Raw genomic sequence first — 13,444 nt, forward strand, 5'->3', positions numbered from 1 at the left:
GGAACATCTTTTCATGTGCCTATTGGCCATCCGTATATCTTCTTTGGAGAAATGTCTGTTCATGTCTCCTGCCCATTTTTTGATCGGGTTGTTTGACTTTTTGTTGTTGAGTTGTGTGAGTTCTTTATATATGGAGATTAACCCTTTGTCAGATATATGACTTGCGAATATTTTTTCCCAATTAGTGGGTTGTTTTTTTGTTTCAATCCTGTTTTCCCTCGCCTTGAAGAAGCTCTTTAGTCTGATGAAATCCCATTTGTTTATTCTTTCTATTGTTTCCCTTGTCTGAGAAGACATGGTGTCCAAAAAGATCCTTTTAATACTGATGTCAAAGAGTGTATTGCCAGGGCTGGCCGGGTGGCACAATGGTTAAGTTCGCATGTTCTGCTTCTCGGCAGCCCGGGGCTCGCCGGTTCAGATCCCAGGTACAGACATGGCACCAGTTGGCAAAAGCCATGCTGTGGTAGGCGTCCCACATATAAAGTAGAGGAAGATGGGCATGGATGTTAGCTCAGGGCCAGTCTTCCTCAGCAAAAAGAGGAAGATTGGCAGCTGATGTTAGCTCAGGGCTAATCTTCCTCAAAAAAAAAAGAGTGTAGTGCCTGTATTTTCTTCTAGAAGCCTTATGGTTTCAGGTCTTACCTTTAGGTCTTTGATCCATTTTGAGTTTATTTTTGTGAATGGTGAAAAAGAATGGTGAATTTTCATTCTTTTACATGTAGCTTTCCAGTTTCCCCAGCACCATTTGTTGAAAAGACTTTCTTTTCTCCGTTGTATGCCCTCAGCTTCTTTGTCAAAGATTAGCTGTCCATAGATGTGTTGTTTTGTTTCTGGGCTTTCAATTCTGTTCCATTGATCTGTGCACCTGTTTTTGTACCAGTACAATGCTGTTTTGATTACTGTAGCTTTATAGTATGTTTTGAAGTCAGGGATTGTGAAGCCTCTAGCTTTATTCTTTTTTCTCAGGATTGCGTTAGCAATTCAGGGTCTTTTGTTGCCCTATATGAATTTTAGGATTCTTTGTTCTATTTCTGTAAGGAGTGTCATTGGGATTCTGATTGGGATAGCGTTGAATCTGTAGATTGCTTTAGGAAGTATGGACATTTTAACTATGTTTATTCTTCCAATCCATGTGCATGAAATGTCTTTCCATCTCTTTATGTCGTCATCAATTTCTTTCAGGAAAGTCTTGTAGTTTTCGTTGTATGGGTCTTTCACTTCCTTAGTTAAATTCATCCCAAGGTATTTTATTATTTTTGTTGCAATTGTGAATGGTATTGTGTTCTTGAGTTCTTTTTCTGTTAGTTGGTTATTAGAGTATAGAAATGCTACTGATTTATGTAAGTTGATTTTATACCCTGCAACTTTGCTGTAGTTGATTATCTCTAAAAGTTTTCCAATGGATTCTTTGGGGTTTTCTATATATAAGATCATGTCATCTGCAAACAGCAAGAGTTTCACTTCTTCTCTCCCTATTTGGATTCCTTTTATTCCTTTCTCTTGCCTAATTGCTCTGGCCAAAGCCTGCAGTACTATGTTGAATAAGAGTGGTGGTAGAGGGCATCCTTGTCTCATTCCTGTTTTCAGGGGAATGGCGCTCAGTTTTTGCCCATTGAGTATGATGTTGGCTGTGGGTTTGTCATGTATGGCCTTTATTATGTTGAGGTAATTTCCTTCTGTCTCCATTTTGTTCAGAGTTTTTATCATAAATGGCTGTTGGATCTTGTCAAATGCTCTCTCTGCATCTGTTGAGATGATCGTGTGGTTTTTATTCCTCAATTTGTTGATGTGGTGTATCACGTTGATTGATTTGCGGATGTTGAACCATCCCTGTGTCCCTGGTATGAATCTCACTTGATAATGATGTATGATCCTTTTGATGTCTTGCTGAATTCAGGTTACCAAAATTTTGTTGAGAATTTTTGCTTCTATGTTCATCAGTGATATTGGCCTGTAGTTCTCCTTTTTCATGCTGTCCTTGTCAGGCTTTGGTATCAGCGTGATGTTGGCCTCATAGAATGTATTAAGAAGTGTTCCGTCCTCCCTAATTTTTTGGAATAGCTTGAAAAGTATAGGTATTAAATCTTCTCTTTTTGAAAGTTTGGTAGAATTCCCCAAGAAAGCCATCTGGTCGTGGGGTTTTATTCTTTGGGATGCTTTTGATTGCTGTTTTAATCTCTTTCCTGGTGATTGGTCTATTCAGATTGTCTGCTGCTTCTTGACATAGCTTTGGGAGATTGTAAGAGTCTAAGAATTTATCCATTTCCTCTAGGTTGTCTGTTTTGTTGGCATGTAGTTTTTTTGTAGTATTCTCTTATAATCCATTGTATTTCTGTGGAGTCTGTTGTTATTTCTCCTCTTTCATTTCCAGTTTTGTTTATTTGAGCTTTCTCTTTTTCTTTGTAAGTCTGGCTAGGAGCTTCTCAATTTTATTTATCTTCTCAAAGAACCAGTTTTTGTTTCATTGATTCTTTCTACTGCCTTTTTTGTTTCAATAGCATTTATTGCTGCTCTGATTTTTATTATTTCTCTTCTTCTGCTAACTTTGGGCTTTATTTGTTGTTCTTTCTCTAATTCAGCGAGGTGTAATTTGAGATTGCTTATTTGGGATTTTTCTTGTTTGTTAAGGTGTGCCTGTATTGCGATGAATTTCCCTCTTAATACAGCTTTTGCTGCGTCCCGTATGAGTTGGTATGGCATGTTATCGTTTTCATTTGTCTCCAGCTATTTTTTGATTTCTTTAATCTCTTCAGTGATCCATTGCTTGTTCAAGAGCATATTGTTTAGTCTCCACATCTTTGTCCCTTTTTCAGCTTTTTAAAAAGAAAGTACTTTCATTCCTCCTCAGAAGTTTGAAACCAAAATACTTTCTTAAAACTTTTTTTAATGTGTTAAAGAAATACTCTTTTGCTTTGTAAGGACTGCTATGTCTTGTTCAGTATAAATACTGAGAACTCTTCATGAAATAAGATAATCTTCTGATCTTTTAGACTATGCTGCTTTAAACTTTTAAAGTCATGTATACTTTGGACTTAGTTTTTTTCACTTAGCTGATAATTTAAATTTTGCTTTTTATCCTCCGATGTGATTAAATGTATAAACAAATATAAAGGACCTTGTATTGCCCAGTAAATAAATAGCAGGCACTCGTGGATGTTAATTCATTTTGCTCACCATCTGTATGCCTCTGTCCTCTTCCCTCTCAGGATCCTCTAAGTCTTTACTGTAGACATGGATTTTAGTTTGGGGGTAACAGTGAGTAGAAAAGGTGACAAGCATGGGTCTAGATCTGTGTTACCATCTGGCCATTCTTGTTTTTTACAACCGTCAACAGTAAATTTAAAGCTGAGCATTTTTCTTGTAACTCTTAAGTTGTTGACATGGCATGCTTTTCTAGTTTTCCCTTAGCTCTCTGACCATTTCTTAGTTTCCTCTGACCAACCAGCAATGTAAGTATTGCCCAAGGTTCTGTCCTTGGCCCTTTTCCTTCTGACTGTGTATTCATTTTTTTCTGGACAGTTTCACTCATCCCCATACATTACTTCAGTTACCTCCTTTACCTGTTCAAATATTTATCTCCTGCTCTGGCTCGAGCTCTGGCTCTTTTGTTTGTGTGCTATGTATCCACTTGTTTAGTGGATATCTCCACCTTGATTTCATGTTGACACTTCTGACAGTTTTCCAGTTAGTGTATTTTCAGTTTAGGTTACAGAAAACCCCGCTCGTACTGGCTTAAACATTAAGGGAATTTATCGGTAACAGGAATCCAGAGACAAGCTTCAGGGTAGTGTGATCTGGTGGCACAGCTATATAATTAGCTCCCACCTCAGTGCTCCACTGTGCAATGTCTGCTTTATCTGCAAGCTACCTTCCCTCATGGTCACAAGATGGCTGCCGGCAGCAACATGCCAGGACTACGTATTTTCTCATTCTCATTCAGAGGAAGAGAATAGACTTGATAGGCCTTGGTGACTTAGATTTAAAAGTTAGGAAAAGTCAAGGATGATTCCGAGGCTTCTGGCTTTTGCCTCTGGATGAATTGAATTCTCTTGACTGAAATATGAGAAAGAAATGGAGGATATAGGAAGGCAGAAAAAATGAGTTCATGTGAACATCCAAGTACTTATTTAGTTAATGTGTACATCTGTCTCCTATCAGAATGAAATTGTTAAAGATGGTGACCTAGTCTTTTTTCACCTTTATTCCTAGCACCTAACCCCGAATTTGGCACATAGTATATATGCTTAATATTTGTGGAAAGTGGATGGATGGATGTGCAAATACGTGAATATACAACACTGCTTAAGATTATCCAGCTCTGAGCAGGGAGATGTACTTTATAATAGATTTTTTTTTTAAAGATTTTATTTTTTTTCCTTTTTCTCCCCAAAGCTCCCCCAGTACATAGTTGTATATTCTTCGTTGTGGGTCCTTCTGGTTGTGGCATGTGGGACGCTGCTTCAGCGTGGTTTGATGAGCAGTGCCATGTCCGCGCCCAGGATGCCAACCGACGAAACACTGGGGCCACCTGCAGCAGAACGCGTGAACTTAACCACTCGGCCACGGGGCCAGCCCCTATAATAGATTTTTTAAGTGTGCTAGACCTGCAGTGGAATTCCAGATTCACTATCTAGAGCTTTTGCAGTCTTGGGATACTTGATTTGATGCTTTTCCCCACTGTAAAAGCAGGGATACTACCAGTTACTTACTTAGTAACTTGTTGAGGAGATTTAAATAGGAACACATGATAAAGTGCCCAGTGGCATGTTTGGCTTGTAAGTAGATACTTAAGAAATATTACCTGTTATTATTAGCAGCCAAGAAGAAACAAACGTATGTTGGTTAGGCATTAAAAGGCAACATACAGGGGCTGGCCCAGTGGCGCAGTGGTTAAGTGTGCGCGTTCCCCTTCTCTGCGGCCTGGGGTTCGCCGGTTCAGATCCCCGGTGCGGACATGGCACTGCTTGGCGCGCCATACTGTGGTAGGCGTCCCACGTATAAAGTAGGGGAAGATGGGCATGGATGTTAGCTCAGGGCCAGCCTTCCTCAGCAAAAAGAGGAGGATTGACAGTAGTAGTAGTTAGCTCAGGGCTAATCTTCCTCAAAAAAAAAAAATTCATTTTACAGAATTTTTGTTGTTTTTTTGGAGAGAAATTTTTGAGTGATAAATTTATATTCTATATTGTTTTTACAGCTTTATTGGAGTATAATTTAAGTGTATGACTCACTGATGTATTGTTTTTTTTAGTAAATCTACAGAGTTGTGCAGCTATCACCACAACCCAGTTTAGAACATTTTCATCACCCCAAAAAGATCACTTGTGCCTGGGTTTTTTTTTTTTTAAGATTTTATTTTTCCTTTTTCTCCCCAAATCCGCCAAGTACATAGTTGTATGTTTTTAGTTGTGGGTCCTTCTAGTTGTGGAATGTGGGACACAACCTCAGCATGGCTTGATGAGTAGTACCATGTCTGTGCCCAGGATCCGAACCAGCAAAACCCTGGGCTGCCAAAGTGGAGCGTGCGAATTTAACCACTCAGCCATGGGACCAGCCGAACTTGTGCCAGTTTCTTTTTGTTGTTTTTTTTTGCTGAGGAAGATTAACCCTGAGCTAACATCTGCCACCAGTCCTCCTCTTTTTCTGAGGAAGACTGGCCCTGACCTAACATCCGTGCCCATCTTCCTCTACTTTATACGTGGGATGCCTACCACATCATGGCTTGCCAAGTGGTGCCATGTCCACACCTGGGATCCAAACCAGCGAACCCCAGACCACCAAAGCAGAACATGTGAACTTACCTGCTGCACCACCGGGCTGGCGCCTGCCTGTTTTTAATCAGTCTGTTACATTGCATTTTTTAAAAAGTTTTGTGGCAAAATATACGTAACATAAAATTTACCATTGTAACCATTTTTAAGTGTACAATTCAGCGCCTTTAAGTACATTCACAGTGTTGTGCGACCACCACTACTATCCATTTTAAGAACTTTTTCTTCATCCCAGAGACTCTGTTCCTGTTAAATAATAACTCCTCATTACCGCTATTCCCCACTCCCAGATACTGGTAACCTCTATTCTATTTTCTGTCTATGAATTTGCCTATTCTGGGTTACCTTACCAAGTGGAACCATAAAGTATTTGTCCTTCTCTATCTGGCTTTCTTCACTTAGCATGATATTTTCAAGATTCATCCATGCTTCACTGGATTTTAGCACAGGCACGGCTGTGAGTACTTAAAGTTGGGGCTTATAGATAGTAAAATCAAGAGTGGGCAAGGAAAATTTGGTCAGAATTCTCAAGCCATCTATTGGGCAAGATTACTTACCTCAGACATTCAAATATCTGGTTCTGGTTTCTCCCAACTTCCTTTGTGTCATTGGAGGATAATAAGGAGGAATTATTTGAACTGCTTTCAACTGTTTGTATAACTTTCATTTCAAGAAGCCAAGGTAATGATGGCATTCCAAACTCCATTCAGCTCTAGGTTATTGAGTTTTGTCATTTTGTTCTGTGCTTTCAGTGCTCATGAATATAATTTATCTCAAAACTTAGAACAGTGTATTGTGTTAGTTTACATTTGTATATCTTGCTGTGTACTTTTTGGAAGTACTTTTTGAATCTAGGTGTATAATTAGTTGAGTGACAGACTTTTCCTACCGTCTGCAACACCCCATGATATTCTCAGTTATACTCTCAAAATGAGATGTTAATCCAGTTACCTGAGACATTGTTACCGTGGAGTTAGGGCTTAACTTTTGATGTTCTGTAGCATTCAACTTTCCAGTCCTTCCATCCAGGTGTGTTTTTCAGAGGTAGACCACTTCAGAAGTAACACATGTCAAAATCACAAATCTATGGGAGATCTGTAGCTAAAGAATATTTATGTATGCTATAATATGTCTCACATCTGAAGCTGTTAAAAGAGAACTAAGAGGATATGGAGAAATTGGAACCCTCATACACTGCTGGTGGTAGGGTAAAGTAGTGCAGCCGCTTTGGAAAACAGCCTGACAGGTCTTCAAAATAAACAGAGGGGCCGGCCTGGCGGTGCAGCTGTTAAGCGCTTATGTTCCGCTTTGGCGGCCCGGGCTTTGCTGGTTCAGATCCCGGGTGTGGACATGGCACGACTTGGCAAGCCATGCTGTGCTAGGCATCCCACGTATAAAGTAGAGGAAGATGGGCATGGATGTTAGGTCAGGGCCAGTCTTCTTCAGCACAAAGAGGAGGCTTGGCAGCTGATGTTAGCTCAGTGCTAATCTTCCTCAAAAAAAAAAAGTTAAGCAGAGACTTACCATAGGACCCAGCAATTCTACTCCTAAGTATATGCTCAAGAGATTTGGAAACATGTCCACACAAAAACTTGTACACAAAAGTTCATAGCAGCATTATTCATAATAGCAAAAAGTGAGAAAAAAACAAGTATCTATTAATTGATAAATGGATAAACAAAATATGATATGTCCATATCCATACAATGGAATATCATTTGGCAGTAAAAAGATAAGAAGCAATGATATATGCTACAATATGAGTGAACGTTGAAAACATAATGCCTATGGGGCCAGCCCCATTTCCCAGTGGTTAAGTTCGCGCATTCTGCTGCAGTGGCCCAGGGTTTCACTCGTTTGAATCCTTGGCACGGACATGGCACTACTCATCAAGCCATGCTGAGGGGGCATCCCACATGCCACAATAGAAGGACCCACAAGTGAAAATACACAGCTATGTACCGGGGGGCTTTGGGGAGAAAAAGGAAAAATAAAAAATCTTTTAAAAAAATTGAAAAAAACCATAATGCCTAGTGAAAGAAGTCAGTCATAAGAGACTACATATTGTATGATTTTATTTATATAAAAAGCCCAGAATAGACAAATTTAGGGACAAAAAGTAAATTAGTAGAGCACAGAGATGGGAGGGGGAAAGGAAAGTGACTGCTAATGGGTATGGGTTTTTTAGGAGGGAGATGAAGAAAATGTTCTAATATTGATTGGTGATGGTTGCACAACTGTGACTATACTAAAAACCATTGATGCGTACAGTTTAAATAGGTGAATTGTATAATATGTGAATTATACCTCAGTAAAGTTGTTCTTTAAAAAAGAGAGGGGCTGGCCTGGTGGCATAGTGGTTAAGTTCATGTGCTCTGCTTCAGCAGCCCAGGGTTCACAGGTTCCAATCCTGGCTGTAGACCTACACACTGCTCATCAAGCCATGCTGTGGAGGCGTCCCACATACAAAACAGAGGAAGATTGGCAGAGGTGTTCGCTCAGGAGCGATCTTCCTCACAAAAAAAAAAAGAAAGAAAAAGCATGAGCGAGAATTAAGAACGTTACCCAAAAATTCAGAGATCTGGGTTCTCACTTTTCTCTAGTCTCCGAAAAGTCTATTTCCTTTTGTTGGAAATTCTTTTGTTGGTTACTCTTTTCATTATAACCAGAAAGGAATCAAATAGCTCTTATTTTACTCTGCACTATAGAGAGGAAGATGCCTCAAGCACATACATATTTTTACTTGCAAGAGCACCAATTAACATTGATAGTCTTCTCGGGCCTTCTACTTGAGTCTGAGAATTGTCAGGCCTTATCTCATATCTTAGGTATGAAAGTCATAGCCCTAGAGTATAGAGATTAAATTTTGTTGTGCACCTTCTAAGTGTCCACTTGGGGAGGTAAAGTAACTTACTAAATATTTGACCTTGTATAAGTAAGTAGCGCTTTAAACCTATGCTTCTATGACTCAAATAATTTTCTTTCCAGTGCCTCATTGATACTTCCTACCAGGAAAACAGCCCTGGATTTAAAAGTGTTGGAGAAATTCTGCATTTAGATTTAGTTAGTGTAAAAAATCAAAGTGAGAAGGGAAAGGGGCTGGCCCCATGGCCTAGTGGTTATGTTCGGCACACTCTGCTTTGGTGGCCTGGGTTCAGTTCCCAGGTGTAGAGCTACACCACTTGTCAGTGGCCATGCTGTGGCAGCGACCTATATATAAAATAGAGGAAGATTGGCACAAATGTTAGCTCAGGGAAAATCTTCCTCAGCAAAAAAAAAAAAAAAAAAAAAAAGAAGGGAAAATGATGATTAGCTTGCCTTTAATAATTTTGCTGCATGAGTAGAGAAAATATTATGTTTTAGCCTAAGCATCTGAATTCTTCATTAAGCAAAGCCAAGTATCTTAAGATATTGAATCGGTATCTGTATAGAATTGAGAGCAAATGACAAGCCCCTCTAATCCTTGCTCTATCCACACAACTGAGGCTTCCTCTTAGATGCCCTTTGTCTGATTCGTCTTTCTTATTTCTCCATCCTTGGGATAGTCCAATTAAAGATATGTGTGAGTGACCTGAGGAACTTCTCATTAATAAAAGTCTTTTCAATCCAGCTCCAGTGGCCTAGCAGTTAAGTTTGATGTGCTCTGCCTTGGTGGTGGCCTGGCTTCGGTTCCTGGGTGTGGATCTACACCACTCATCAGTGGCCATGCTGTGGTGGTGACTCACATACAAAAAGAGGAAGATTGGCAGCAAATGTTAGCTCAGGGCGAATCTTCCTCAGCAAGAAAAACAAATAATCTTTTCCAGGAGAATAATTTGATATGAGAGTTAAAACCAAAGCATCTGACTTTCAGCATGCGTGTACAAAAAGCCAGTCACAAAAGAATGTTAATTTTTTGAGAGATGTAAATAGACCATCTAGGTGAATGTGGTGATTGGTTTTCAGGTATCTATACAGTAAGGACCTTAGTGAAGTTTATTTTCACTGCTGAGGTTGAATGGAGAAATCTCCTTTAATATATGGATGTTTTAGGAAGATGTAGAGTAGAAGGCTAGCTCAGTTAACTTTGAACTTCCATGTATATATCTGTGATTCTTCTTAATGTCTTTACCACCCCACCTTCTTTCCTTATGGACTATTTAAGGAACTTTATTCTGGTCTCACTTATATTTTTTTTTCCATAGGATGGATAGAATGACAGAAGATGCTCTTCGCCTGAATCTGTTGAAGCGGAGCTTGGACCCAGCAGATGAGCGAGATGATGTCCTCGCCAAGCGACTCAAAATGGAGGGGCATGAGGCCATGGAACGTCTGAAAATGTTGGCACTGCTCAAACGGAAGGATTTGGCAAATCTTGAGGTGTCGCATGAGTTACCCACCAAACAGGATGGCAGTGGTGTCAAGGGCTACGAAGAGAAACTCAATGGGAATCTCAGGCCTCATGGAGACAACAGGACTGCTGGAAGACCAGGCAAAGAAAACATCAATGATGAGCCTGTGGATATGAGTGCTAGGCGGAGGTATGGCTTGTTTCAGCTGCCTCCACTGATTGGGTCTTCTCATAAACTAAGCCTATGAAAATGAAATGAATTCCATTGAGAGGAGAGTGTTTTTCGTCCTAAAGCTTCTTGAAAGAAATATATTTGCGCCATCTGGCTTGACCATGAATTCCTCTCATTTCCACATGAAACTTAGGTGCCTCAAAAATTGGCGTAGCATACAGAGAATCATGGTTCTTACCTTTAAGATAAAGTGGTAATTTCTGGATAAAGGAGGCACTATAGAGCTGATACTCCAAGTAGAAAGAAGTGAGTTAATATGCACTTTTACTCTAATTTTATGGCCATTTTAGGAGGGAAAAACAGTTGTTTCTTCACATAATTCCACAAGTTTTAGGATCTATTTATGACGGAGTCCTAGCTTTTATTATTTCAACAAGGAAATTATCTTCATGTGGTAATTCTCTACATTCTTGCTTTGTTCCGCTCTCCCCAACCCCCACATATGCGTACACATTCGCTTGTACACTTACACTCATGATTGTGCTCTCTTTCTCTCTCACAGACACAAAACACAGCACACATTTTCACAGGCTTTTTTTGCTGGTGTCTGTAAAGGTTGAGTACTTGAATCTATGGAGCACGCACTAAGAAGAGGTACCTAAAACTGGCTGAGGGTAGAGCCTACCTGGACAGTGAATCACAGTATAGACAAGCCCAGTTTTTGAGAATATTTAGTTTATTAATGGTTCAGAAACAGCTGATAGGCATGAGAATTACTCTTCAGTGTTCAGTTGTCCTCCAACTGACCTTGCTGACTTTGTCCTAGGACTGTCCAAAGCAGGATCTTTAAGAAGCTAAACTGATGGAGAAAGAAGAAAGGAATGAATGGTTATAACCTTACCTGGGGGGCCGGCCTCGTGGCCAAGTGGTTAAGTTCACATGCTCCGCCTTGGCGGCCCAGGGTTTCACTGGTTTGGATTCTGGGCACGAACGTGGCACCACTCGTCAGGCCATGCTGAGGCGGCGCTCCACGTGCCACAACTAGAAGGACCCACAACTAGAATATACAACTGTGTACTGGGGGGCTTTGGGGAGAAAAAGCAGAAGAAAATAAAAGAGAAGATTGGCAACAGTTGTTAGCTCAGGTGTCAATCTTTAAAAAATAAATAAATAAATGACCTTACCTGGATTTCTTTCTCTCCCTTTTAATGTTTACTTACTAGTATTGTCCCAGGATAATTTTTTTAAAACATGCCCAATGAAGGAACATTATTCTTGGTAATAGCGTTAAAAACCCTTAGGTGACTTCATATAAATTCCCTAGTGGTCCTGGAAGAAAAGAATCCCTGGAAGCTATAGGTAGTGTCAGCAGAATATTATAAAAGTAGATTAATACTTAGATCCTTTGCGGTAAAAAGAAAGTGGGTAAAAAAGAAGAGATCATGCATCTGAGCAACCCATTTGCCCCATAATCACCTTTACCCTTCTGGAGCAAAGAACTAATCCTATTTCACTGGGGATGAAGAAGAGGAAAAATGTTAGGTGGAATCCTCACATCCCAAAGTGGAACTGAACGTGCGTTTTTCCTAGAAACATTGTTAAACATTTTGGTAAGATCTCATCAGTTGCTGTTGGAATTGTACTATGTATCACAGATAAATTCTGTGTTAAAAAGTCAGACTACCCTGAAAACCCTATCCATTGTGTTTAATTTTATTTTAGAGGGATGAACTTTTGAAACTTGATCCTCTGGAAACTGGGAACTTTTTAATGGTCTGCAGGAAAAGAGGCTTGATGTAAACCATCTAGATCCCCATTCTACATGGAAAAATAGACCCTGTTGGCCCCTGTTGCTCTTCTCCCCTTTTATCAGGTACACTGACAGCTATTTCCACTTAGCCCCAAGCTTTTTATAAGAATGAACAAGATTGATAGATTGCTTAGCAAGGAGAACTGTGGTTTCTTTGATATAGATAAAAGGAGGAAAGAGTTTTAAAGCAGAAAGAAGGAAGAGCTCTTGACATGATAACCATATCATAATTGCCTAAATATCTTTTTTTTTTTTTTTTGCCCATCATCAAGTTATGCTATCTGTGAAATAAGGTATGCATGAAACCAAAACTACTTATGTTTTGGAATGCTAGAGAGACATGGCAGTTTTCTTTTTGTTTAGTTGTTTTTACTACTGGGACAAGGATTAGGAGTTTTATAGCTTCTGGGAATCTGCCAGTCTGAGTCACAAGTGATGTCAGCAGCAAGTTGGGCTTTTAATAATAACTCTCTAACAGGATTTCAAATTTAAGCACACCAGAGATTGTAAATCATATATATGTTTGGGAAAGTAGCAAAATAATTTCTGTCCGTGGAAAGTTTAATAAATGAGAGGTGAAAAGTAAGGGAAAAAAAGAGAGAAATGAAGCTTAACTTGAACTTTGCCTTACCTGTGCTGTCTATCTAATGTGGGTCTGATTATATCTGGGAATAAAATGTCATTTAGGGTTATTCTCAGATCCAACTTCCTGATAAATGCCATTCAATTCCAAAATCTCCATCTAGGAGTATCTCTGCCTGTCTTGTTGCTGGTCAGTCCCTGAGAGGTTGGTGGCACTCATTTGAGCAAAGAAGAATTCCTTAATTTAGAAGTAATCTGTGATGTATATATCCAGCCAGAACCAGAATGAAAAGAGCTTCTGACTGTTGATGTAAAAACATGGGAGGTGCCGGCCCCATGGCCGAGTGGTTAAGTTCATGCACTCCGCTGTGGCAGCCCAGGGTTTCACCAGTTCGGATCCTGGGCATGGACATGGCACCGCTCATCAAGCCGTGCCAAGGGGGCATCCCACACGCCACAACTAGAAGGACCCACAACTAAGAATATACAACTATGTACCAGGGGGCTTTGGGGAGAAAAAGGAAAAAAAAAAAATTGGAGAATCAAGTAGAAGAGGTAGAAATCTACCAGAACTCAAAATTGTTCACCCCCGTTAGTGTTAGTGATGGGGAGGAATGAAGGAATATAGAAATGATAAATAAAATCACCCAAAAAATGAATTCAAACACTTTATTTACACCTGGCCCTTACTCCAGGAACTTGGGGGTAGAAAATGAGAGGTTCTTTTCCCCCTCTAGTGGCTTTTTCTTAACCCCATATTCTCAGCTTGCTGTGTCTGTGAC

At 39.8% G+C, this 13,444-nt stretch overlaps 1 protein-coding gene across 12 annotated transcripts in view; it reads left to right on the plus strand.

Moving 5' to 3' along the window:
• The window catches only part of GATAD2B (GATA zinc finger domain containing 2B), an 89,050-nt gene that overhangs the window by 63,810 nt on the left and 11,796 nt on the right, over positions 1 to 13,444 (plus strand). For all 12 annotated transcript variants that reach the window (XM_070607478.1, XM_070607480.1, XM_070607483.1 and 9 more), the window contains one exon: positions 9,953 to 10,288. In XM_070607478.1, coding sequence (XP_070463579.1) covers positions 9,954 to 10,288 — 335 coding nt within the window. In that variant the 5' untranslated portion in view covers position 9,953. The remainder of the gene's footprint in view (positions 1 to 9,952; positions 10,289 to 13,444) is intronic.

This window comes from Equus przewalskii, unplaced genomic scaffold, assembly GCF_037783145.1.
Source record: "Equus przewalskii isolate Varuska unplaced genomic scaffold, EquPr2 ChrUn-10, whole genome shotgun sequence".
In the NCBI taxonomy this organism is placed as follows: Eukaryota; Metazoa; Chordata; class Mammalia; order Perissodactyla; family Equidae; genus Equus; species Equus przewalskii.